This window comes from Aspergillus multicolor, assembly GCF_047715735.1.
Source record: "Aspergillus multicolor strain CBS 133.54 unplaced genomic scaffold BDW74scaffold_11, whole genome shotgun sequence".
NCBI lineage: Eukaryota > Fungi > Ascomycota > Eurotiomycetes > Eurotiales > Aspergillaceae > Aspergillus > Aspergillus multicolor.
The window spans coordinates 726,641-749,789 of record NW_027395962.1 but is presented as its reverse complement, the minus strand read 5'-3'; the positions used below and the strand labels follow the sequence as shown (position 1 = coordinate 749,789).

The following is a 23,149-nucleotide window of genomic DNA, read 5'->3' as shown; positions in this document are numbered from 1 at the left end:
AAATGGTGCGCTCTTTGCGTGCAGGTACTAAATCGGTTAAGCGAGCTTGCGGTCCCCATCTCGGTGTCTTTCCGTCAGCTGGCCAGGTAGGTACAGGGTCCAAATTACTCTGGCTCTGAGTATAGCAACCCGTCATTCTATGGTGGCCATGCTAACGTCAAGTCTCTTTTGCGGAACTGGTCACAAAGCGGTCGAATACATAGTGACTATCTCACCGCACCACTGATTGGTCTCTGCGGCATGGGTTTCTTGGGAATCGACAAAGACTACTCAATCGCTCGGTGCAGGAATTTGCCTCACAGATGACACCTCGAAGAATCGGTCCCATTTACCCCTGTCTTTTGTATATACAGATAGCGGGACCTACAATGCCGTTCGCTTGCTCACAAGGCTTGGTGCCGAATTCATTCTACAAGCGCCTTAACTATCATGCACCCAGTCCACTATAACTTACTGTACCCCCTAAGGCGGTCGAGCGTCTATTACGAGGTGCAAATCCGTTATAGAGCAAGGAACCCGGTACGGTCGTGCCTACTTGGATTGTTGTTTAACCCTGCTACCCTCGCTGCTCTCTAACTTACGTCCTCTTTGTAGCAGCACTATGGCTTAAACCCCCTCCGTGCCGGGGTGTCACCTACGCAGCCCTTTCCAGCGGCCCCTATGTTGAGAATGTCAAGGTGATGTCAGATGTAGGATTAAGGTACAAAGTGGCATAAGCGAGGAGTTTGGGCTGCTTTGTCTCCGACCTCGGGAGTCAGCCACCCCGCTCGACCGCATGCTTATCCAGCCCAACCAAGCTGTTGCGAGTAGAAGTCGTGATGTGAGGACTCGTGAAATCGTTTTTAGTTCGCGTCCAGACAGCTGAAGACAATTCCGAAGGACAAAAGAAATCAATGACGGGATATCTGAAAATGAGGCAACCTCAAGCAACGAGATGTACCAAGGGCTGCTAGGAATGTAGGGCGTGTTCATACACCCTAGAAGCTGGCAGGCTTTCCTAGGGCACATGGGTAGTCCATTCTACCTGGGGGCCTCCATTGTTGATGGCCATTTTTTAGAATCCCCATCTATAGAACCAATCTGGTATGTTGTATAGTCTCCCGTTTGCGGCAGCCACTTGCCGTCTTTGTGTCAATTGAGAGTGCATTCTGACCACGGGGATTTGGATTCTTGGTTGCAATACTCGTGCCAGATGCTGCAGCTTCCTTGTATGGTAATCCTTGCTTTCTTAGGAATTTGTCCAGGTCCAGGATGGCCCACATCAGGACTCTGCGACATTAGGCCTGGGCGTCCTAGTATGTTTCTCAAAGGCATGATCCTGAGAAGGTCAATGACGCTCGCTACATCCATCCTTCTGGAAATTCGTCATCTCCGAGTTGTCAGCGGACTATTGACATCTTTGACTATACGCGTTCTGGCTAGTATAACGTCAAGTAGACGATCATGACGATTGCAATACTCTTTGAGATTATGGCACTCTGACAGTAGGACTCGATGTATAAAAGCCCCCTTCGTCCGATACTCCACCGTAGTGACTTCTCTATCCATCGTCCATCCTTATTCCACCGATCATCGGAACATACCACATCTCATATCACGCCATAGAGCCATTTCATCTGCAACAAAGCCACAATGCCCACAGCCAACGGATCCTTCCAATGGGTCGCTCCAAACCAAATCAACGCGAGATTCGAAGTTGATGGTTCGGACTATAATTCTGCCCTGACGGTCCACGCACCACTTCCCAACTTTGGCTATGCAAATGCCACTTTGGATTATGAAACAACGGATCTACTCGCAGGCTCCCGATCCTTTGATGGCCACGTCGGTAACAGGGACTTTTCAATCGACTTCGACAATGGTCCTACGCTGAAGGGCAATCTAGACATTGACCATTCCATAGGCACCAGTGGCCGCGGAATATGGACAGTGTCTCTCTGATGAGGTATGTACTTTCGTTGACCTTGGACAGTAGGGTAGTTGCATCCTCTTTCGGGACAGTCAATGCTGAAAGTCTTGTATAGGAATGGAGATATAGGCTGTTAGTCTGGGGAAGAAGCGGGCAAGGGGCTCTCACGTTTGGGAATTGTCTTCTGCAAGCCTCAGTATGGGTTTTTACTCCTCTGTTCTGTAGAGGTTTCCCTGTACTTATATGCAAATGCCGAGGCGACTATTGTTTGGAATACTATGTTTTTCTTACCTGAACACTGAAGCTCTTTTGATCCATGCTACCTACTTTGTAAGAGCAGATATACCAACTGCAAGGGTAATTGGACCTTTTGTCGATCTCACCCCTCCGAGTTTCGAAGTGACTTTACGCAATGTTGGCGGTCGTTAACAAATATATATCGAGTATTCCACACTCCCTCCTCCCAAGGGAGGCTTGCCTCGTCCCCCCAATCCTTGGTTGTTTTGCAAGGAATCGATCAAGCATGATTCGATCTTGAACATCTAGTCACCACTATTCTCTAAATCAATTTCATCGATGTAAACGCAAGATGAAATGCCGCTCGGGGATTCGGAGCACGGGGTTCTTGGGAAACGGCGACTGGGCGGGCCCACTTGAACTTTATCTTCCGCTCCCCGCCTTCCCTCTTCTTCTTCTCTCCTCACACTTTTCATCGTTTCACCTTCTTGTCCGTCAAAATGTGCATGAAAGCCACTTGCTCAACTTGCCGTATGCCAAAATCCGTTTTCTCTCCCTAGTTCTTTCCTGCTGACACCCTTTCTTCCAGAGAAAACCACCTGGTGGGGATGCGGCGCCCACATCCCCGCAGTCCTTGACGCCGTTCCCGAGAGCGAACGCTGCTCCTGCGAACCCAAAGTCGAGCGCGACGGCAAACAATATCCTCCCAAGGGATCGAATTGACTGTCCGGATGCGAAAATTTATAAACTGATCGCGAGTTGCACGGAGTTGAGGTGAAGGACTTGGGGTTGGAGTTACAACGGGAGAGATGGGTGTTACGGAGCGATATTACACTGCATTGCATTGTATCGCGTGCTTCTTTGTCATACAATATGATATGATATGCTATTCGCTACATGATTCATGGCGTCATTTTTGAAGACCGCGCTGCCTGGGCTGCGGCAGTCTACAGAGCCTCCCGGCTGTGGAAGCAGCCCTTCGCACTGTGGCGGTGGGCAGTCTGGCGCTTCTTAGGCATCGTCCGGCGGTGCATGTGTCCCTTGACATCGGATCGCTTGACAACGGTCGTCACGTTGGTCTTGGGAATTGTGCTCAGGTCGTTGGCGTAAGTCGCGACCGCGAACGCGGTGGCCTTGGAGTTGAGTAGGTACGCCTCGGTGTTGAGGTTGTCAAAGGTGTCGCCGGCCTGGTGGTAGTTCTCGTCGTACGCGATGCCGGCCTCACCACCCCAGAGCGCAACCTCTTCCTCGGTCTTGACACCCTCCGCACCAGTGAAGACACCACCGGCCGGGATGCCGTTGAGGATAAAAGCCTCGTAGTCGGAGCGGCCGTCGAACTCGGTCTCGAGGGTCGCCTGACCGACGGACTGGAAGTAGTCGTAGAAGAGCTTCTCGATGGCGTCGGAGCCAGCAGGGCCAGTCAGGTTGAACGCGGATCCGTCTCCGTCGTACAAGAGAAGACCGTAGTTGGGGGACGCGATCATGTCGAAGTTCAGGTACAGTCTGATCTTGGCGAGCTCGGCGGGCGAGAGCGAATTGACATAGTACTCACTGCCCAGCAGACCGAACTCCTCGGCAGTCCAGAAGAAGAAGCGCACGGCGTGCTTCGTGGAGAACTGGGTCAGGGCGCGGGCAATAACGAGGTTGGAGATGATACCGGAGCCGTCGTCGTTGATACCGGGACCAGCCTCAACGGAGTCAGTGTGACCACCGAGCGAAACAACATTGTTAGGGTCGCCGCCCTTGGTCTGAGCAACAACGTTGTACGTGGTGCGGTTCTCCATGACGGAGTCGATCCACAAGTCGACAGTGACAGGGCCCTCCTCAGTAAGCGCAATCAGAGCCTCGCCATCCGCAAGCGTGATGCCAACGATACCCGCGTACGGTCCAAGTTCGCTCTGCGCAGCACCAAGAGTACCAGCGACAGTACCCTCAACGTTGTTGTACACAATAGCGGCAGCGGCACCGGCAGCAGCGGCGTACACCGACTTCTCGCCGAACGTACAGTTTCCACGCTGGATGAGGGCGACCTTGCCCGCCACATCAGCGGGGAAGTCAGCCAATCCACAGCCAAGCCCGGAAATAACAGCGAGCTCAGCACCGGTCGCGTTGGCGCTGGGAGAGTATGTCATGGTCTGGGCTTCGATGGCCTCTCCGTTGACAGTCAGCGACTCCTCGGCGTTGCTGTACAAGTGCACCTGAGGCTGCCTGTAGACATCATAGTAGCCAGTCCGCTTGAGCTCGCGGTACAGCCAGTTGACGGTGTCGTTGTGAGCTTTACCTCCGAAAACACGGTTGCGGTCGGGATAGGCGTAGGCGAAGTCCTGGAGCTGCTGCGAACCTTCAAGGAGGTCATCAAGCTTGATGAGGTCTTGCAGAGCTTCCTGTCCACTTGATCAGTCACCTTTCCAACGCTCGGGTAGTACAAGGGCGTTAACTCACCGGAGTAACGATGGGCTTCGGCTTCGCAGCCCAGGCCAAGGAGGCAAGGGAGAGAGCTGGGGCAAGGATGGACTTCATAGCTGCACTGATGACTGCTGATCCCTGGTTCTTCTTGTCAGGAAACCCAGTGCCTTTTTATAACCGGCCTCTGGCAAACATCGCGCCACCGCTGCTGGACAAGGCGCATGCAGATCAGTCAACCCAGCGCCGCGTCCCGTTACATCGCGTCCCTGAGCCAAGCAGCTTGGCAATCACGGTGCAAAGTGCCAAGGCAGATAAGAACCGGCGTCTTGTGCTGCAGATGCCAATCGAAGCGTCCGATCGCGTGCGCTGAATCGCGGGTTGGGGTTACAGCCAAGAAGAGGGGTTTCTCCAACATCTTTTTATCGTGATATCGCTCGCAACCAGGCGCTTTACGTCGCGCTCTTATCGCACTCGGGGGGACTCAGGGGCAACTCGCAGCAGGCTGGAAATTTTGATACGGACTGATTTCTCAGACAAAGTTCCCAGCCCCCAGCTCCCCTTATCCTCCAGGCCCCCAGTACAGACGGATGATCTGCTCGCCTCCTGCAGGTTGCCACCGGTCCAGACCCCGGCCTATAATACCGCCATCAAGTTTCCAATTTGAAGTGCGCCGCCTTCGTGAGAAAGTCCGCGGATGTCGAAACTCCAACTCGCCTGGCGATGCAACATTGCAACGCCCAACTGCTTAATCCAGGAATCTGCCTGCGTGCCTGCAGAAACTAGCGCCTCTGCTTCTTGAGCTTCAGTGGCGGCGGTGACAACTGCCTAGTCTTGGGCTTTGGCCGAGGCTAAGCGTTCTCGACGCCCGAAACCTACCTCGCCGGCGTTTGTATAGGTTTCGACTGAGGGGGCGCTGTTGGAAATCGGTTGAGTGGTCTTATTTGCGACGATCCTCCGGACCGTGTAGCGATCGCTCTCTTTCTGATAGAAGTTGGCCTACCGACCCCAACAGTTCAATTCCAAATCATCGTTGAACTTGGCTCGCATTGCGAAGTCTAGGCTCACATATCGTTGTCCCAGTTTTAAACTCATCCTTGTCGTCTATTGCAGGACTCAAGCTTTCAGGCTCAGACGATGCGACGCACCTCGCCTCAGGGGTATGCAGAGACGCTCATGCACCCATCTACCTTGCTCACTGTGCAGCTGATGTAGTGGTCCTGGTCGACCCGCGATTGGGTGGTGCTTATCAAGTCTCCCAGGAACCGGCTTCGGCGATTGCGCACGATGAAGTCTCGAATATCGCTTTCAAGGCCTTGCGTTGCGAAAGCTTTATTTACAGTTGTCTTCATGTGTACATTCTTTCCGATCTCATTGATGGGGTTGCCCGTTCTGTAAAGGTGGCCGCCTGGATCAACAAGATACTAGCCGACGGGCTTTGAATTTCCAAAGGGCATGTGTTTTTGAGGGATGGAACGTTGATTTAAGCATGCCACCAACTCCCAAGGTCCTTCGATCCGGAAATGCACAAAGCTTGGCTTAGCTTCGACTGACGATCGACGACGAAGTGAGAAGATAGGGCAAGGACCTTGGTGGATGAACGTGGGTCGAGGCAAAGAATTATTCAATTTGCTCGCCCGTGGCGCCTCGTGACATTGATATCTATCGAGCTGTTTTAATGCGCCGTAGCAAACTTCTTGTAAGACAGGCTTCGCATGAGACCGGCGGATTGCCTTTATCGACCGGGTTTCGCCATGATTCCTGCCAGCTTGTCCCCCAAATGCCCCTCCAACATGCGGCGATGGCCCTCAGACACCCCCATAAGCATGTTCATCTTCTCTGCCGCGATGGCGACACACTCCTCCAGCGTCGGTGCATTCCCATCATCCCAGTTATCCTTTTTCAACTCGATTTCCTTGCGTTCCACGGCGTCCTTCCACACCGTCTCAAGATCCTCCCCCCATCCCAACTTCCTCGCAAATTCTCTCAAGCCCTTGTCACAATCCCCAAGAACAAGAATATCATTATCGTGCAAGCCAAGTTCACCGACAATTTCGCGGTTTATCAACACCCTCGGCACATTTGCCGGAATTTTTCTTGGTATCTCCGACGACGGCGCAACTTTCAGACTTGTCCCAATCACAAGGAGCAGGTCTGCTTGCACAACCATCTCCTCTTCTTTGATCGCAAACTCATCCGGTAACGGCTCGCCAAACATCACAATATCTGGCTTGACATTTCCCCCGCATCCTTCTTGCAAGCAGACCGGGACCGTACCTGATAAGATCGCCTTTTTCATCAATTTCTTTGGATAAGACGCTTTACATTTAGCGCAGTGTTGATTCTTCCAATTCCCATGGACATTGAGCATCTTCTCCTCTGAAACTCCAGCATCCCGTTCCAACCCATCAACATTCTGGCTGAAGACATACCCAAGCACACCCTTCCGTTCAAGGAGCGCCAGGAACGCATGCCCAACAGCAGGCTTCGCATTCCGCGGATGCCGAGCGCGCGCAATGCAGTAGAATGGCTCGGGCGTATGCTTGAAGTACGAAATGTGGAAGGGCGCTTCGGGGTAGGGGAGTTGCAGCGCGCTGAGTTTTGCGTAGAGGCCTGTGTCTGGGGAGTGGAAGTCTGCTAGTCCGGAGGATGTTGAGAGGCCGGCGCCTACGAGGACGAGGATGTTTTTAATTTGGCCGGATTTGATCTGGGCGCAGATGGTGTCTAGGGTGGGTTTGTTGGTTGCTGTGGCGGACATGTTCAAGGCGTAAATTAGTTGGCGTAGGACGGGGATGGAGGGCATTAATGGAGACAGGGAAGGGTTGCCAGGATAAGTTCTGATTGTCCTGCGGCTGAAGGACAGTGTACTTATGCTGCTAGTGCCTGCAATAATCAGTATGTGGAACCGCCACGTCCACAGCTGAGCTGCGGTTGAGGCTGTGCGTCACCAAGGGAACCAATCATGTGATCAGTAGTATATTCCGTTGCAACCTACCCAAAATCAAAGACTGTAAGTACTGTGTCGTCAATATAGATGGCTGGAATGGTTGTAAGATATACCTGCCCAGGGAACCATAGCCCTAGTTGATTTGAGCGGAGTTCGAAACCGGCCCTGACGAGGGTCCAGCACAACAACGTCTTACTCGCTGGCGGAGTATATCAGGTGCTCACTGCCCTTGGAAGCTACTCTGACAAAGATAGAAAATGATATAGAACAGATTCTACATACCGGGATGTCTTTCACAGACACTCTGAGGGCGGACTTCCCCTAAAGAACCGTATATCAGGTATAAGGGTTAAGCTGTTGATCCCGGTCCTAGGGGAGAAATAGGTAAGAAGAAATGGCCATTTAGTTACAAATCCAAGTTCCCTATAGCCTTGATCAGAGGGAATCATCATAGGTAGACTCTTACACCTTTATCTTTGTCTTCCGCAGGTGTCCGAAGCAAATGGCCAAACCGAACTCTGGAAGCCGAGACCAAGACCGAGACCGAGACCGACGCCGGGGCCGGGGCCGAAGCCGAAGCCAAAGGAATCCACCGCCGTGGCCAACCAACTTGTTTTGCTAGCCAGCTACCGCTCAGCCAACCAAGCCGCTGGCTGCTCGAATCGGGCGGCGGGTTGCGTCCATGGCTTGGAAGCTATTGAGTTAAGCCCTAAGAATGATCATAGGTAGCTGGGTTGGCTATCAGCCTGCCTACAATCGCTGTCGGATATCATACATGCTTCAGCACAAAACGCCACACTTGTTCCCCAAGCTCGTAGATTAGGTATGTTCTCCTAGCGTCAGTATGCAAGTCCAGACATCATCTGCTCGCAAGATTCGCCGCTCGCTCACCTCCTTTGTCACAAATATAAATGACCCGCATGGGATCCCGACATCCTCCTCTATCGATTCTCCAGGTGCTAGAATCTTCAGGGATCTTGCGACTAATCGCCCACTCCAAGGCCACTGCCCAGCCGTGGCGCAGCAGCGACGCAAAGAAGCAAGGTCGCACGAGGACTTGAGATAGTAGCCTCCAATAGGCTGATGTCGTGAACTGCCTGGCGTCAGCCTCGCCGACGTGGCGGTGACGGAGAGGACAGAAAGAGGACATGGACAAGGCTTGTTGGGGCTGTGCAGGACTTGATTTCGTCTGCTGCTGACATTTCGAGCTTTTTCTTCCTCAAGGGAATCCATCCTCGTCTTCACTGAACCGTCTTCGTAGTCTGTTCCATGCGACAGTCGAGGGAGGATCGCTTGTTTCCAAAAAAAATGATGAGCAGCAATAAGCGCCCAATAACGAGTGAGCCCGGAGCCTGGCTTAGTGGCAGCAAGCGCTTACGCCTGGATCATTACTATACCCCCACTGGGAATGGATGGGGCAGTGATCCCGCATTTGCAAACGGTGATCGTTACGAGTTCCTTGGGACTACAGATTCTACACCTTTCCAACAATACCCGACTGATGATGGGACGGCTCAGGGGATGCCAGCCATTGCCGTTCAGGACCTGTTAGCAGAGCCCAGTGTGGCTGAGGAAATAGCAAGAACGTCAGGGGCGTCTGCGCCGGTGGATGCTTCGATGATGCATTATAACTACACGGACTTCAATAATACACCTTTGATTGGCATTGAGGACAGTTTCCCGACGATTCCTCCTCCATTATATGAGCCGAACCAAGGAGATTCTGCCTGGTACCTACAGCAAGACTTCTCGCCTAATGATAGTAAGTTCTACCCGTCTTCTCCGCATCCCCTATCATAAACTGACATCTGCTAGCGGTTCCAAATGCCGGCAACCACATGGATCCGGATGACCTGATGGAACCGCGCGACTGGAGCCAAGTTTGGGACAGCCTGGCATTGGGACTCGAGAGTGAACCGTCCTTTCATATCCCAGAGACAACCAACTGCACAAGCACGCCAGCAGAAGGCTCAATTGTTCCCACTCCATCTTGGATGAACACGGTTGACGACATTCCGCAAATGAGACCGCAGCTTGCGGCGAGTATTTCCCTCAAAGCGCAGGCGGTTGAATCGCCTAGCGAACAGAATGATGTGGATGACGGCGAAGCGGAAGAGAACGATTCGGAGCTTGAGGAGTGTGACACCTGCTTCGGAGAGGTTCGTTTCTTCGCCATTCCCCGTTCCCGGCCATGCTAATGCAATCAGATTGTGGCGACTGCGACATCTAGCTTTGAAGGAAAAGATGGTTGGAAGTCTGCGCGTGTTTTTATAAAGCCATTCGGCAATATACTTAAGCTTTCGTTCGTTGATACGCGGAAGTACGCTGGAATTCTCTGCACGCCGGGCATAACCGGTGTTGTCACGCTTCTTCAGGAGTGTACCGTGAAGCTCGTCGCAACGCTGATTGCTGGGCAGTGCGAGTCAAGGGCGAAGTCCAAATCAAAGCGGAGGTCCAAAGGAGACGACAAGTTGAACTTGGATAAAAAAGTCGACCCAACGGTGCGGATCGTCATTTACGGAATGCTCGGCGAAGTGGAAGCCGTTGCTTCTCGTCTGTCGGAGGCAGGGCTCTTTTTGCAGCACCCGACAACGGCAGAGTGTAGGGCCGGGATTTCTTACCACAATCCGCATCTCCTTCTTAGGCCTGGAGCAATGATGCCGCGACTTGAAGACTTGACCATAAAGGATGAATCTGGAGAAGAGAATTCCGATTTGTCTGGATCATTGTCAAAAAGCGAGAAAAATAAGATCATGCGGGTGTTTGATTCTGCTAACACCGCGGTTGCTAGCGGTATTTTTGACGCTGCATCAAGTCTGAGATTGGCAACAGCTTTAAAGGAGTATGTCTTCATTTAACTGCTGGTCGGTGCTAACCGAGATTCTGTAGACATCAGTTGGTGGCTCTGTCGATGATGGTGGAGAGAGAATCCGGCGCATTAGACGATTTGAGATTTCCTTCAATGTGGGAACGCTCACGAGGTAATCAGACAGGGTATGTAAGCTTCTAGACGATCTAGCGAGTGGGCAGTTGGTTGACATTGAACGTCTTGGTAGTTACCGGCATATCGTAACGGGCATGGTCGAAGCCCAACCAGTCCCGCTGCGCGGCGGACTTCTCGCAGACGTATGCTCCAATTCAGCTGACTGTTGAAAAGACCTTTGCTGACGTTGAACAGGAAATGGGATTAGGCAAGACCCTGAGTTTGCTTGCACTTATCTGCCCAACGCTAGACGAACTTGACAAGAAGCAACAACCGGTTCATTACCCGAGAGGGACACTCATTGTTACGCCTAAGTCCATGAACCTTTCTCGGTATTGAGTCAATGGCTAACAGATTTTGAAAAGCTATTCCCGGCTGGGAAGCACAGATCAAGACGTGAGCAGCTGCATCGTCTCCTACGTTGTATGTCTTAATAACAAGCTGGTGCGAGCATAGGCATATCAGGCCGGGTGAAATACGATGCCTTGTTTATCACGGATCCAACCGCCGAGCAATGCAGCGAGGGCTCTCACACGATTATGATCTTGTGGTAACCACATATGAAACTTTGCAGCGCGATATGAGCGTTGACGGCGTTTTGCATGGCGAAACCTGGTACCGCGTGGTTCTCGATGAGGGTAAGTTCAACCGAGCAAATCCAAACGACTATTCCTAGTCGGTCCATTGTTGACATTGGTGTACATAGCCCATCGCATTCGTAACCGGAATTCTCAGAACTTCAAGGCCGTGACTGCCGTCCAGGCACACTTTCGATGGTGTCTCACTGGCACGCCGATATTCAACTCGTTAGACGACTATTGCTCCCTTCTCAGTTTCCTGCAGGTGCCAGTATTTGGTGACAAGCGCTCATTCGACCGCTGGATAACAGCACCTCTGAAAAGGAACAAGATAGAGGCACTCCAATCCTTGCAGGATCTAGTGGGTGCAACATGCTTCCGGCGGACCAAGGCCATGGTAAAGGCAGCGATCGAACTTCCTAAGAAGAATGAGAGGGTCGAGACGGTATACCTCACCGGGGCAGAAAGGGAAGTGTACGAGTTCTTCCAGGCTAAGGCGTCAAAAGCGGCAGGGCAGCTTAATGGTCGCCACCAGAGTATCTCCGCTATACGGGACGACCCAAAACAAAATACAATGGCCATCATCAACATCCTCCGGCGTATCTGCAACGGCGGAGAACGACTTCTTCCTGCTTTGGCAGTGGAAGAATGGCACGATCATCAAAGAAACTTGAGGACAGAGAAATATGGCGCGCAACTTAGGCTTGGACCGTCAACAGGGTGGACACGCATTATCGGCGGCAAGAACGGTGACACAAAAAGGCATAGTGAGTTGCTTGTGGACGTCGGCACTTCTCAGGGGGTTGGAGCCTACCAGTCAGCCAAGGTTCAAGCACTGCTGAGAAATCTAGCGACGGAGCAGAGAGCAGAGGGGGAGAGCTTCTCCGGGCGCGGTAAGAGGTGAGAGCATCAGCAAGTGTGACCAGTTCTCCAGCACCAAGTGTCTAACCAGCGTTGAACAGCGTCGTCTTCAGTCAATGGACAGATATGCTTGACCTCGTCGCCGAATCTCTGCAACAAAGAGACTACCAATATGCTCGAATCGACGGGCAATCAACTCTCCAGAGTCGCGGCTCGGAGATACATAGATTTAGCAAGAATGCGCATTGCACAATCATGCTGGCTAGTATTGCCAGTGCCGCGGAGGGGTAGGCTTCTCATCATACACTTCGATGTGACAGCTGATAACGGAACCATAGGATTGACCTTACAGCAGGACGATACATTCATCTTCTCGAACCTCACTGGAATCCAATGATCGAAGCGCAGGCAGTGGACCGCATTCATCGAATCGGACAGACACGCGATGTTAAGGTCACCAGATATCTAACAGAAAATTCTATCGAAGACGTACGTTGTCACATGCACAGGGACATTGACAATGGGCTAATTGGATGGCAGTATGTCCGCTGGATTCAAGATGACAAGAAACAGGTTATTGCCCAGTCTCTAAACTCTGTTGTCACTACCCAGCTAGAACTGAATCATCGCCGATGTGAGGTAAGACGTCTGGGCCCTGCTAATTGTTATGACCATACTGACAGAACAGTAGAAGCTGCGGCGGATTTTAGAAGCTCAACAAAGTACTGGGCACTGACTAATGTGGACAGGCTGACCAGAACAAGATCGATTTGGGGAAGATATCTGGAGTACCTAGATACGGTCTTGACCTTCCTTTATGGCCCGGGTTGCTTCATAGATAAGTTCCAAAGGAATCTCTGTGTCATCATTGCCCGATTCCTCAAGCTGCTTCCGGTATTCCACAGCCTGCGCCACTAGTTCACTCCAGGTAACCCCAAGCCAACGGGACATTTCGCGTGCACATATTCCATCTGACGCCTTTCTGCTTCCACTGTTGCTTTTTCTGCCTGATCGATCAATCGCCTCTGGATTTGCACCAGCGAAGAGGAGAAACCGTATAAATTCGGCGTTCTCGGCTGAGGACTTTCGTGTGGCGTAGCACAATGGTGAGATCATAGCAGCGTTTGTCACATCCAAAATAGCCCCGTTCTTGAGAAGCGCTTCTCCCAGAGGTATGGAGCATGTCGTTCTTGCGACACCACAAAGAGCGGCTGAGAACCTTGTTAACTGTGACTTTGAGTTGGATCTCATTGAAACCCATATTGAAATTAATTGTTCTTCCTTTCCGGTAATCCTGGAAGTGGCAGCTATAATCTTGTCGAGAAAGCAAGATCTTTTGTACATCTCTAGGACCGAAGCACTCTTTGTAACTTGCCCGATCAATGTATAAACTTCCGGAGAGGCGCTTGTCATTAAAGCAAACAACACCCGCCAACTTACAAAGTTGACGGCGATGCTCTGTTGGAAAAGCCATCTAATAACAACGCAATCACCCCTGTCAATGGCGCTAAGAAGTAGTACACTGTTAATCAGATCGGAGGGGTGGGGGTGTTGTCTATAAAACAGCTCCAACATAGCTATTGAGCCGAACCTTCCTAATGTACTTTGAATCCGATCCAAATGACCATCCTTCAGCACGTTAGGCTTGACCCCTTGGAGCAAGATTTCAGCGGTTGCAACTTCGTCTCTCCTGATCAAATCAATCAGTAATGGTACTATATCGGGTGCATCCAGGTCGTCTTGTTCGATATTCCCGTCGGGAGCAGTGTCTCTGTGAGCGTTTTCCAAGTGCTGTTCTCGCATTCGTTCGGAAAGAAAACCCGTCTTTTCGTACTCGCAGCCCGAAAAGCCACATTTCCACGCCCGACTGTGGCTCTTTTCATGTTGTGTTAGTTCAGTGATTGTCACAAGTCCATGGCGCTGGCTGAAGCACTGCAAAAAACCGCATTTGAAAGGCCGCAGTCCAAAGCACTGGTAAACAGCATTGCAAGAACACGTCGCTTTATGAAAGCCAGGAGGACAGATAAGAAGTGGTATCTTGCGGTATAGCCTCCTTGACGTAATTGCGACAGTGAGCGGGTCCGAATCTTGCCATGAGCCATCTGAATTGTTCAACCTTTGTTGCACTAGAAATTGCAGAGATATATACTCACCTTTGGCCATGTGGTACCCATTCTTGGAACACCTTTCGTGGAACTGCGATGAGTTTAAGAGGAACTCGTAGATGTCAGGTTGATTTTGTTGAAATCGCCCTATATATGCCGGTTCCGCAAACGCCTCTCTTTCCGCTGCATATGTGAGATTGCCTCGCTGTGACAGCAGAAGTCTCAGGTGGTGCAGGAGCCGATCTGATATACCTGTAGTTGTATCTTCAACCAGACGTACGTAGTTGTCGATGAGTGTGAGCCAATGATTGGTAACGAAATAATGCAAATTGTAACATCCATCTATAAGCATACTCACGAGCTGCGCATCATCATCCACGATAGCGGAATCGTATAGGCGTTGACAAAATAATGACATGCATCGGTTTGCTAAATTGAGCGTCGCGTCGGGCCAGACTGATATGAGCGGCAATCTTTGGGCTGAAAAGATATCTGGGATAGTCAGTAATCACGTCATGCTGAGAGCTAGAAAGCATACTCCTTGACAGTGAAGTGCACGAATTGCACATACCCATCAGTGATCTCAACGATGGGTCCGCATAGCTTGCCGAGGTTTGGGGCCACAGCTGTAGGTTTGGTAGCTTCGAGGCTTCCGGGCTGGATGGTCAAAGCATGGGCAAGTTCCTGAATCGTCAAAGGTGTCGGCGAACACCCCAGCCAGCCAAGTATCATCCGGGCTTTGTCGCGTAAAGGTATCCGCAGATTCTCAATTCGCGCTAGGATTCGAGCGTATCTGGGGAGCATACCGTTAGCGTAGAAACCAAAAACGTTAAATAACGCTTACGCGGCATCCAGATCTGTTGGCAGCACGACCAAGTACTCGTGTATCTCGGCAAGGTCGTCGATCTGATCAAGTCCACTAAGGACCACTTTGGCATAAAGGAACATTCCTATATGGCTTTCTCAATACATGTACCGAATCATTGAGACTCATAAGTTCACATACATTTGGCTTTCGATGCCAATCCTGTCATTGAACGATTGATTTAGTCACATAGGCTCGGAGGAAAATTGCGAGATACGAACATCTCTCGTACATGGGAATGGACAAATGCCTGGATACTTTCCTCGTTGCGCTCATTGGCTTGAACGTTTTCCGCATTATTTTCAAGCACTGCCACAATGTCATCCTCCCGTCTGCTGCTGATAAGTAGCCGCATTGCCGTGCAGTCCTGACTCAAGTCAATAAGGTTCTGCAGGAGGACTCGACGCTCAACCATGTCTATTTCATCCACACCATCGATAATAAGATAAGCAGATCCGACGCAGTTCAGGAGTGACTTAAGCAAGGCAACCGCCAACTTGATGTCGCTCTTGGTGTGCTCATGAACAGAATGGCAGATAACGTCTTGTAGCCCCTCATTTTGCCCAGCCAGTTGAAATATGAGTGAGTGTACAACAGTGAGGGCCGAAGTGCTGTTGCTCAGATTGTGCGTCAGAAAGGCGAAAGCAGTAAGGCCAGTGGTCCTAGCTTGATTTATCACTGTCCCCGCGAGGAATGTTTTACCTGAGGCATTGTCAGTAACAACCAAAGTAAGGTAAAAGTAGGCACAGACCGGCCCCAGGTATTCCTTGTATCCATAGAACACGCGATGTCTTGCTCGCTGTATCCATCCACTTCTTGAATGCGTCATCCTCTAACAACCAAGTGCCGGTTCCCTTACAGACGCGACCGTGGTACCAGTGGAGCTTGTCATCGTATGCCCTCGGATTAAAGTCTGTTTTAATCGCGTGATATTGTTGCAATCGGTGGGAGTCCTCCGCGGCTCTGAAGTGTTTCAGAGACCTCAGCCGCGCTTCATGTTCCTCCCTGATATGCTCGAGACGTACTTCGTTTCGCATGAGGAGGGTGTGTCTTTCGATGTGCGTTTTCACCAGACTGATATGATCTCGCTTTCGCGGCCAGAGCGACTCAAAAAAATACTTCCATCCTATAGCGCAACATCCAGCGATTAGCTTGGAATATCGCCGGAGCAAAATCAAAAGAAGGAGACTTACGAGCCATGGAGAAAAACTTCAATCCGACCTGGTAAAATTCAAGAATATCTTTGAAGAACAGAACCAACACGTCATATAGCCGGGTATTCTGCGCGAACAGGACCATAACTTCCTGGAACTCGGGTAACAAGAGCCCAATATCCCCAGCGGCGCTCACGATCGCATCAAACGACTGCGTCAGCACACTGCTCCACTGCAGAAGCAGTTTGATTGGACCCCAGATCAACGCCATTATATCCGGCTGCACCTGCAAGAAGACCTCGATGACACCGGCGTATTCCCGGAGACGGTTCAGGAACGGTTCGATCTTCGCGAGGTGTCGAAGTTGTCCCTTCTTCCCTTGTTCAGCCTGCAACTTATCGGTCAAATCGTAGACTTCATTGATCGATTTCACAGCGAGGATCTCGGCATAGAGCTTATCGTTGTCGAGGTTTGTTTTGAACTCGTTCATAGCCGCTTGGAAGGCGCTTTGGACGAGACTGTTTGTCGCAGCCATAGTTGCGACGATGGCGACTTCAAGCTTTGCCGTCTCTCGCTATTTTCTAATGTAGGTCCTGGAGCACGCCGTCGTCGAACGGTTTTAGCGCGGAGAGATGGTGACACGAGGCTGAAAGAAGCTTGAGGGGTAAGCAACCACGCCGCCTGCTCGACTCGTTATATCGCAAAGAACCGACGCGAGGCTGAAGGAGCCTTGGGTAAGAAACTAAGCCAAACATCGTCCTTACTGCGCTCCCAACCTGATCCCAGCATCCATCAGCCAATCGTACTATGCTGACTGTTGCACCGTTGTGCAGACTGTGCCCGACACCGACTCTGCAACCGTGGCGAAGCAGCGTCGACGACATTTCCAACCAGGAAGCAAGAGGTACATCAAAAGTACGGAAAGCTAAGATGGAAACGATGATAGACATGTGATGCTTGTGGCCATTGTGACGGAAATGGAAACGATAATATCGGCCAAGGAAGGAAGGAGGGAGTGGGTCTGTGCGCTGACCGATGAGAGAGGTCACGTGTCGGAGGAGAAGCGCAAGCAACAACCCAAAATGAAGCTTGGAATAGGTTGGGACCTTTGGATCTAAATAGGGGCCTATAACCCTATGTTATGCTGCTAGTTGTTCAGAATTTGTGTTGTATTGGGTTGGATGATTTAACTCTTGCTCTAACGCTCCCGGTGGTAGATGTATATACTACAAAATTTAGGGCCAAGGAGCCCACGTTAACCTTGGGGAGTGTGAAACCGGATAACTATGTTTACTTGACAGTTTGAACAGATGGTTTCAATAGGTTCATATGGCATACAAGGTTTGTAACTGAGAGATAGGGTAAAATTGTGGGATAGTAAATCCTGAACATACATTTTAACCACACCTAAATCGCCAATATGCCCATAAATGACAAACACCCACCCGTGAACACGTCAAATAAAACCAGTAAAGAAGTACTCCCCTAATCCAACGAGTCCGGCTTATACTCAATCCGCTGCTGCTGCTGCTGGAGATGTGATGGTGCCCTAGGGAGCGAATTCAACTGCATGATCTGCTTCTGCTGCTCAAAAAGCCTCATCTGCTCCGCATAGCGGTCCCGATCAATCCTCGCGCGATCCTCATACCCGCTCGTAAGAAGACGTTCACGGCGCTGAACAGAAGCAACCTCTTCCTCCCGGCGGCGTCGCTCATCATTATACGCCTCGTCGCGCTGGGACTTCTCCATGAGTGCAAGTTGGCGGCGGTGTTCGATGTCGCGGTAATTCGAGTCGTCTTTTCGGCGATTCGCGAGATCCGTGACTTGGCGCATGTACGCGAGTTCGGCGTCGTAGCGCTGAGAGGCGAGCGTTGCTTGACGGGATGCTGACTCGTGTTCGATTCGGGCGGTTTCGCTGGCGAGGACCCGCGAGTTTTCGATTGTCAGGTCATGGCGGGCTCGAATGGCTGCGAGCTCCTGGTCTTGTTGGGCGCGGAGGTGGAGGAGGCGGCGTTGGTGGTCTTCGTGTTCTTCTTGGATGGTCACTTGACGCTGACGCTGACTTTTGATCGTGCGCATAATTTCTTCGGGGGCACCGACCATATCGGGTGGCTGGCCGCCTTCGACGGCCCAGTAGCGGTCGCGGCATTCGAATTCAAGCAGGAGATCGACGAGACCAGCGCGTTGTTCCGGCGGTGCTTTATTGAGGCCCCTTGAGACGTACGCGAGTGGTGAGTAGCGGAAGCGGCCCTCTTCGAAGAGGTTGAAGTCGGCGTTGATATGCTCGCTCATGAACACGTCGAGAACGGCCTGGGACATGAGGATAGCGTTGGGATTGTCAAGCGCAAAGTGGAGGACGGACTTGCCGCGAGACTTCCGCTTAACATCTCCGTTGTTCTTGAGAAGCGCAATCGCGGCTTTGAGTTGACTGACGGGTTTATTGCCGCCGCGCAGACAGAGTTCAGCGAGAGCTGTACGCCCTTGAAACCGGGAACAAGCGTAGTCACGCTGTTTGCCTTCGATGAGCAAGACTTGCAAGACGCTGACATTGACCATCCTGGCCGCTTCGTGAAGAGCGCCGTCGCCTGGAGCAGCGCCCGCGGTCACGAGCTGGCGAGCAATTTTGGCATCACCGATCGATGCGGCGAGAGAAAGTGGAGATATGCCGTTCGACTCATGGGAAGGGTCAGCGTTGAAGCGCAGTAAAGTGGCAACAGTGCTGCTGCGGGAGCTGAGAATGGCTAGCTGAAGCGGCGTGCTTTGGGAGAGAGCTGTCTGGAAGTTCACCTTTGCTGTGACTGTTAGCGGGTTTACAAGAAATAGAACTGGGCAACTTACCTCCACCGGCAACGAGAATATCAATAACCTCTTCCTTAAGGGCACCCTTGTCCTTGGCTAGAGCCCAGCAGAGAAGTGACACGTCCTCTTCACCTTGTGATAAGGGAAGAGTTGCCTTGACACTCGGATCGACTGTGCAACCCTTGTCAACCAAATACTGAAGCAGTTGGCGCTCACTAGGGTACGTCTGTAGCATCTGCCAAAGGAGTGGCCCACAGGTCGGATGCTCATAAGTCAGATCAGGAGACGCCGTGTGAGAGCAAAAAGTAACAGCAATTTCGCGAAGACCTTGGCCATCAACACCAGATTTGAAGACCAATGGGAACGCGCGCGTCATATGACTGCGTCGAGGACAATACGCCAGTAACTCCTTGAGCAAGCGTACATTACCTTGTTTGGAGGCCTCTACGAGACCAGCACCCTCGTTGTAGTTGACATCAGCGCCAGCCTTGAGGAGGTTCGCGATAAATGCGAACCCGGCAGGGGTGTTGGATACCGTCTTGACACTTTCCAGAAGCGCCATACTGACAGGCTCTCCAGACGCACCGGCGGCTAGTAGAATCGAGAGAACCTCCTTCTCCTGCTGCGAATTGGCTCGCTTCCCATTACCCCATACCGTCATGAATATCTCTGACATGCCAGAATGACCGTGAAAGTATGGTTCAAGGACGAGCAGTGTGTCTACGTCATTAATCATGACCGAGTGGAGGATACATTTGCCCCCTTGGTAAAAGACTGATGCGCCAGCTTTGAGCAGACACTGCATGAGTTTCGCATCGCAGTATGATGCATGCACCTATTCGATATTAGCTTGAATTACCGCCAGAAACCGGGATGGTACGACTTACGGCCTTGAGAAGAAGCTGATCGAGCGTCTGTTGCGGCTTGTGAGCCGTGAGCAAAAGTTCCATGGTAGAAACGCGGATCTCGGCCTGGAGTGCGTCAAAAGCGCAGGCTAATGCCGCTGCAACAGCCTCCTCGGAGACTTCGTAGGGCAGGAACAACCGGGTCAGATCAAGGCGATAGTTAGAGGATTTGATAGCACGACAAATCGGTGTACCGTTCGCATAGTTCGGAGAAGCCTTGTGCTTCAGCAGCAGCTCGCAAGTGGACGCCTGCATCCATCCAGCGTCTGCAGCCGAAACAAGAGCCTCATCGAGAAGGCGTTGTGAGATTGATCCCGCGGCGAGAAGTAGTTCGTACGCCTGGTACTTGGCTCCTATATCATGGATAGCCATGCTCAACCCGAACGCACTATTAAGTGTAGCTTCGGTCGGCTCGTGGCGCAGTAGGTGAGCGAGCAAACCAATGTCGAGTTTCTGGATCGCTTTGCGCACCGCGACTCCGTCTTCGTAATTTATGGATGCGTTATGCTGAAGTAAGAGGACAACCAGGTCTTCATTCTGTTTATCGACAGTGTGCAAGAGAGCCTTATCAAGAGTTTCCTGCGGCAGCCCAGTTGCCAGAAGTGCTTCTAGATATCTCTTATCGACGGGTCGGTCCTCAGTTGGGAAAGCGTACACGAGGGCCTTGTCGAAAGCGAGCTCAAGCGACTGGAAAAATGGATCGGCGGCTAAAAACAGCTTGAAGCAATGGAACATGTCTAGCTCGATGGCGTCAACAAAGATCTGGCCTTGGCCGTGGTTGACGTCCGCTCCCGCCTCGAGTAGCATGTCGAGTACGCCAAGGGTCATTTCATTCCGTCGCTTGAGGTTTTCCATCTCGTGGCGGAGGGCGGCTGTTCCAGTGCTCCCTGACAGATCAGGGCCGCTCATCAGTAGAATGCGGATTTTCTCCAGGCGAGTCCTGTCACGTTGAAGGAGATCCATCGCCGCCAGAATGCATGAGCAGAAATCGAAATCTGCCAGATGGTTGTATTGCGCAAGGAGCTCGAGGAAGTCGATGTTGCCTGACTCGATCGCCTTCTTGAAGGCTTCTCCGTTCTTGTAGCCCGTGTTTGCCTCACCAGTGGTAAGTAACAACGAGGCTAGCTCGCAGCCAGAGGGAGTGCCATCGACACTATCCACAAGTGCTTGGCAAATTTCATCGCCACGAGCACCCGCATGGAGAAGCATGTGAACGATCTTGTATCTGTTGGATTCGTCGAGTTTCATAGAAGGCGGCACGCAAGTGGCCAAAACGGTGGGCGAAGGGAACCCGAGAAGTAAGATCTCTAGTGTCTCACTGTCAGAAGCCTCAACGGCAATGTGCAGTAGGTCTCCGTTCCGCTGGCTAACATCAGCACCGCCCTCAACCAGGACCTTGATGAAGTCACGATCACGCTCGCCGGTAGATCGCGACATGGCCAGCTTCAATATCCTATCCACCTCCTCGCCGTTTGCACCAGCATCAAGAAGCTTGCGGGTTATACGGATCCGAATATCGCGAGGGAATGTTTGTACATGACGGAACACGGAGTTTACCGACTGAGCCGCTGGTTGGTACTGAAGGATTGCGTCGATAAACTCTTCGTTCCGGGAAGCAACGGCATCATCGAGGGCGGCTGCGTTGTCGTAGTCAACTGAAGCGCCTTCGCGGAGGAGCAGTTTGACGCTCGCAAGATCTTTGACTCTGACCCTTTCAATCAACGCCTCGTCGACGACCTTCCCAGCGGCACCCTGTTCAAGCAGGAGCTCTGCCATTGCGCTCCACTTCTCGTTGGGAAGCGAAGTGCCGTATTTTGCCTTGTAGATCTCGCTGAACAGATCTGTCGCAAGGTCATCGTCCAGATTGCCCCTGTTCAGGATTTTCAGTGTCTCCAGATCAACCTCGTGAATAGCATGTCGGTATCCCTCGGCGTTGTAGTAATTGACGGAAACACCTTTGTCGACCAACAACTCCACCATGTCCGTCCATCGCTGGCGAACAGCACCGCCCAGCGCAAGGGAAACGCATTCGCCAGCAGCACCTCCATTCAAAAGTAGCTCGATTAGATTGTATTTCTTGTCCTCCAGCATTTCCATCTTGAAGAAGACATAAGCGACGATCGGGGCGAGTGTCTCGGGAAGTGGAGGGTTTGGCGACATGAACATCAACAGAGCGAGATCGGTACGCTTCGCGCGGATCGCCTTTTCCATCGCACTCGCGTTGTGAGCGTTGGAGTCAGCCCCGTGGGCAAGAAGGAGTTGGACGATCGGAGCGCTTCCTCGCTGGACTGCGTCAGGGAGGGCGGAGGTAAGAGTCGCAAGGTCGATTGCGGCCTGCGCTTGGAGTAAAAGACGCACGAACTCTTCGTCCCCGGTTCTCACCAAAGTTATAAACTCTTCGGGACAGGTATTCGGATCGGCATTTTCCTCGAGCAGGATTCTGGAATACTGTTGGCTGTGCATCTGGATGGCCGTCGGGAGCATTCGATTGACGACTTCCTGGCTAGCGGAGTGGGCGAGGAAGTGGAACATGTCGGTCTGTTTATATCGCATCGTGCTGCAGAGCAAAAGAAAAAGCAAATCATCGGTCTCTTCATCCCCAGCCTGCTGCCGCCGCGCAAATCGACCAGCCCGTGCCTTTTTCGGTTTCTGTAGTTGAAGGCTTTCCCAAACGCTTTCCGCCACACCCACTGCCCCCGATGTATTGACTATCTGCGATAGAACACCGCAATAGTCCTCGTAGCTCCATTTGTCTTTCTTGATCTTCGAGGTCGCCGCGGTGGTCTTCGCTTCGCCGTTTCTTCGAATCTCGGAGGCCTGTGCGAGAAGAAGGTTCGCTTCGGCTTCGTCTTCTTTCTGCGTTGATATCATATAAGTAGATGTCAGTGGTAAGAGAGGTTTGAAGTCATCTGCGGGGATGTCGAGCTTCGTGCACCAGGCACGAAGCCATCCCTCGTCTCTGCCGCTCTGCGCCATGGTTGTGAAAACAAAGGAAATTAGAAAGTAGGTTAATCAAGGTAAATTGGGAAGAAGAATCACATAACGAAGGTGGAAGGAGGTTGTTGAAAAGCCGAGAGAGCTGGAGAGTAGAGCCCCGAGCTCAAAGCCGCATTATTATGGAAGTGAAAGATAGCTGACTGGGCGTCATGGGAAGCGCCCGGCGCTCAGCCCCGCGGCGAATCGCCAGTAACACTGGCTAGCCAATAGGCGCCTGCGTCATTGACAGAGCTGCTTGAGAGGTTATTGTTCTTGAAACATTTTTCTTTACTCATTCATTCAGGCCGGAGGAAATGGTTTTTTGACGTTCCTTTTGATAGTTGCCTTGTTCTGGAGCTCGTGACCATTGTCGTGGCATCACGCAGCGACCTCTCGACATGATTAGCGTCTCAAGTACAAGGAGCAA

The 23,149-nt window shown here is 51.7% G+C and overlaps 8 protein-coding genes across 8 annotated transcripts; 4 read left to right on the top strand and 4 right to left on the bottom strand.

The window, feature by feature from the left end:
• The first annotated feature begins 1,419 nt into the window (after positions 1–1,419).
• On the top strand, positions 1,420–2,256 carry BDW74DRAFT_152871 (uncharacterized protein). The gene is made up of 2 exons (XM_073724436.1): positions 1,420–1,945; positions 2,025–2,256. The coding sequence occupies exon 1, from the start codon at positions 1,633–1,635 to the stop codon at positions 1,939–1,941; it is 309 nt and encodes a 102-aa protein (XP_073584336.1). The 5' UTR covers positions 1,420–1,632; the 3' UTR covers positions 1,942–1,945; positions 2,025–2,256.
• Positions 2,257–2,625: 369 nt separating this feature from the next.
• Positions 2,626–3,048, top strand: BDW74DRAFT_152869 (uncharacterized protein). Its single transcript, XM_073724435.1, has 2 exons — positions 2,626–2,677; positions 2,736–3,048. The coding sequence occupies exons 1-2, from the start codon at positions 2,647–2,649 to the stop codon at positions 2,867–2,869; spliced, it is 165 nt and encodes a 54-aa protein (XP_073584335.1). The 5' UTR covers positions 2,626–2,646; the 3' UTR covers positions 2,870–3,048.
• On the bottom strand, positions 2,907–5,184 carry BDW74DRAFT_18232 (M28 family metallopeptidase). Its single transcript, XM_073730226.1, has 2 exons — positions 4,589–5,184; positions 2,907–4,530 (listed from the first exon to the last, which is right to left on the bottom strand). Exons 1-2 carry the CDS (start codon positions 4,664–4,666, stop codon positions 3,094–3,096), a joined length of 1,515 nt encoding a protein of 504 aa, XP_073584334.1. The 5' UTR covers positions 4,667–5,184; the 3' UTR covers positions 2,907–3,093.
• A 1,100-nt stretch (positions 5,185–6,284) lies between these two features.
• BDW74DRAFT_167784 (NAD-dependent protein deacetylase hst2-2) lies at positions 6,285–7,307 on the bottom strand (the record flags this gene model as incomplete). Its single annotated transcript, XM_073726737.1, has 1 exon — positions 6,285–7,307. One exon carries the CDS (start codon positions 7,305–7,307, stop codon positions 6,285–6,287), a length of 1,023 nt encoding a protein of 340 aa, XP_073584333.1.
• Positions 7,308–8,677: 1,370 nt separating this feature from the next.
• BDW74DRAFT_18213 (uncharacterized protein) lies at positions 8,678–9,856 on the top strand. Its single transcript, XM_073730181.1, has 2 exons — positions 8,678–9,258; positions 9,312–9,856. Exons 1-2 carry the CDS (start codon positions 8,766–8,768, stop codon positions 9,692–9,694), a joined length of 876 nt encoding a protein of 291 aa, XP_073584332.1. The 5' UTR covers positions 8,678–8,765; the 3' UTR covers positions 9,695–9,856.
• A 162-nt stretch (positions 9,857–10,018) lies between these two features.
• Positions 10,019–12,628, top strand: BDW74DRAFT_167783 (DEAD/DEAH box helicase; the record flags this gene model as incomplete). The annotated part of the gene is made up of 10 exons (XM_073726736.1): positions 10,019–10,338; positions 10,386–10,490; positions 10,553–10,622; positions 10,675–10,811; positions 10,936–11,117; positions 11,186–11,950; positions 12,010–12,205; positions 12,257–12,407; positions 12,459–12,557; positions 12,602–12,628. The coding sequence occupies 10 exons, from the start codon at positions 10,019–10,021 to the stop codon at positions 12,626–12,628; spliced, it is 2,052 nt and encodes a 683-aa protein (XP_073584331.1).
• Positions 12,629–12,710: 82 nt separating this feature from the next.
• Positions 12,711–16,577, bottom strand: BDW74DRAFT_167782 (uncharacterized protein; the record flags this gene model as incomplete). Its single annotated transcript, XM_073726735.1, has 7 exons — positions 12,711–14,020; positions 14,072–14,496; positions 14,562–14,816; positions 14,868–14,952; positions 15,078–15,590; positions 15,640–16,014; positions 16,082–16,577. The coding sequence occupies 7 exons, from the start codon at positions 16,575–16,577 to the stop codon at positions 12,711–12,713; spliced, it is 3,459 nt and encodes a 1,152-aa protein (XP_073584330.1).
• Positions 16,578–17,227: 650 nt separating this feature from the next.
• Positions 17,228–22,805, bottom strand: BDW74DRAFT_152859 (uncharacterized protein). Its single transcript, XM_073724434.1, has 3 exons — positions 19,729–22,805; positions 18,881–19,676; positions 17,228–18,834 (listed from the first exon to the last, which is right to left on the bottom strand). Exons 1-3 carry the CDS (start codon positions 22,720–22,722, stop codon positions 17,528–17,530), a joined length of 5,097 nt encoding a protein of 1,698 aa, XP_073584329.1. The 5' UTR covers positions 22,723–22,805; the 3' UTR covers positions 17,228–17,527.
• Positions 22,806–23,149: the final 344 nt, after the last annotated feature.

What these genes read in the sequence shown, in the direction of transcription:
- BDW74DRAFT_152859 (XM_073724434.1), bottom strand. Translation starts at nt 22,722, where the DNA reads ATGGCGCAGAGCGGCAGAGACGAGGGATGGCTTCGTGCCTGGTGCACG. An exon ending in ATCAGCTTCTTCTCAAGGCC is followed by an intron (nt 19,677 to 19,728) that starts GTAAGTCGTACC and finishes AATATCGAATAG; the next exon opens with GTGCATGCATCATACTGCGA. An exon ending in TATTCTCGTTGCCGGTGGAG is followed by an intron (nt 18,835 to 18,880) that starts GTAAGTTGCCCA and finishes TAACAGTCACAG; the next exon opens with CAAAGGTGAACTTCCAGACA.
- BDW74DRAFT_152869 (XM_073724435.1), top strand. Translation starts at nt 2,647, where the DNA reads ATGTGCATGAAAGCCACTTGCTCAACTTGCC. An exon ending in AGCCACTTGCTCAACTTGCC is followed by an intron (nt 2,678 to 2,735) that starts GTATGCCAAAAT and finishes CCTTTCTTCCAG; the next exon opens with AGAAAACCACCTGGTGGGGA.
- BDW74DRAFT_18232 (XM_073730226.1), bottom strand. Translation starts at nt 4,666, where the DNA reads ATGAAGTCCATCCTTGCCCCAGCTCTCTCCCTTGCCTCCTTGGCCTGG. An exon ending in CGAAGCCCATCGTTACTCCG is followed by an intron (nt 4,531 to 4,588) that starts GTGAGTTAACGC and finishes TCAAGTGGACAG; the next exon opens with GAAGCTCTGCAAGACCTCAT.
- BDW74DRAFT_152871 (XM_073724436.1), top strand. Translation starts at nt 1,633, where the DNA reads ATGCCCACAGCCAACGGATCCTTCCAATGGGTCGCTCCAAACCAAATC.
- BDW74DRAFT_18213 (XM_073730181.1), top strand. Translation starts at nt 8,766, where the DNA reads ATGCGACAGTCGAGGGAGGATCGCTTGTTTCCAAAAAAAATGATGAGC. An exon ending in AGACTTCTCGCCTAATGATA is followed by an intron (nt 9,259 to 9,311) that starts GTAAGTTCTACC and finishes GACATCTGCTAG; the next exon opens with CGGTTCCAAATGCCGGCAAC.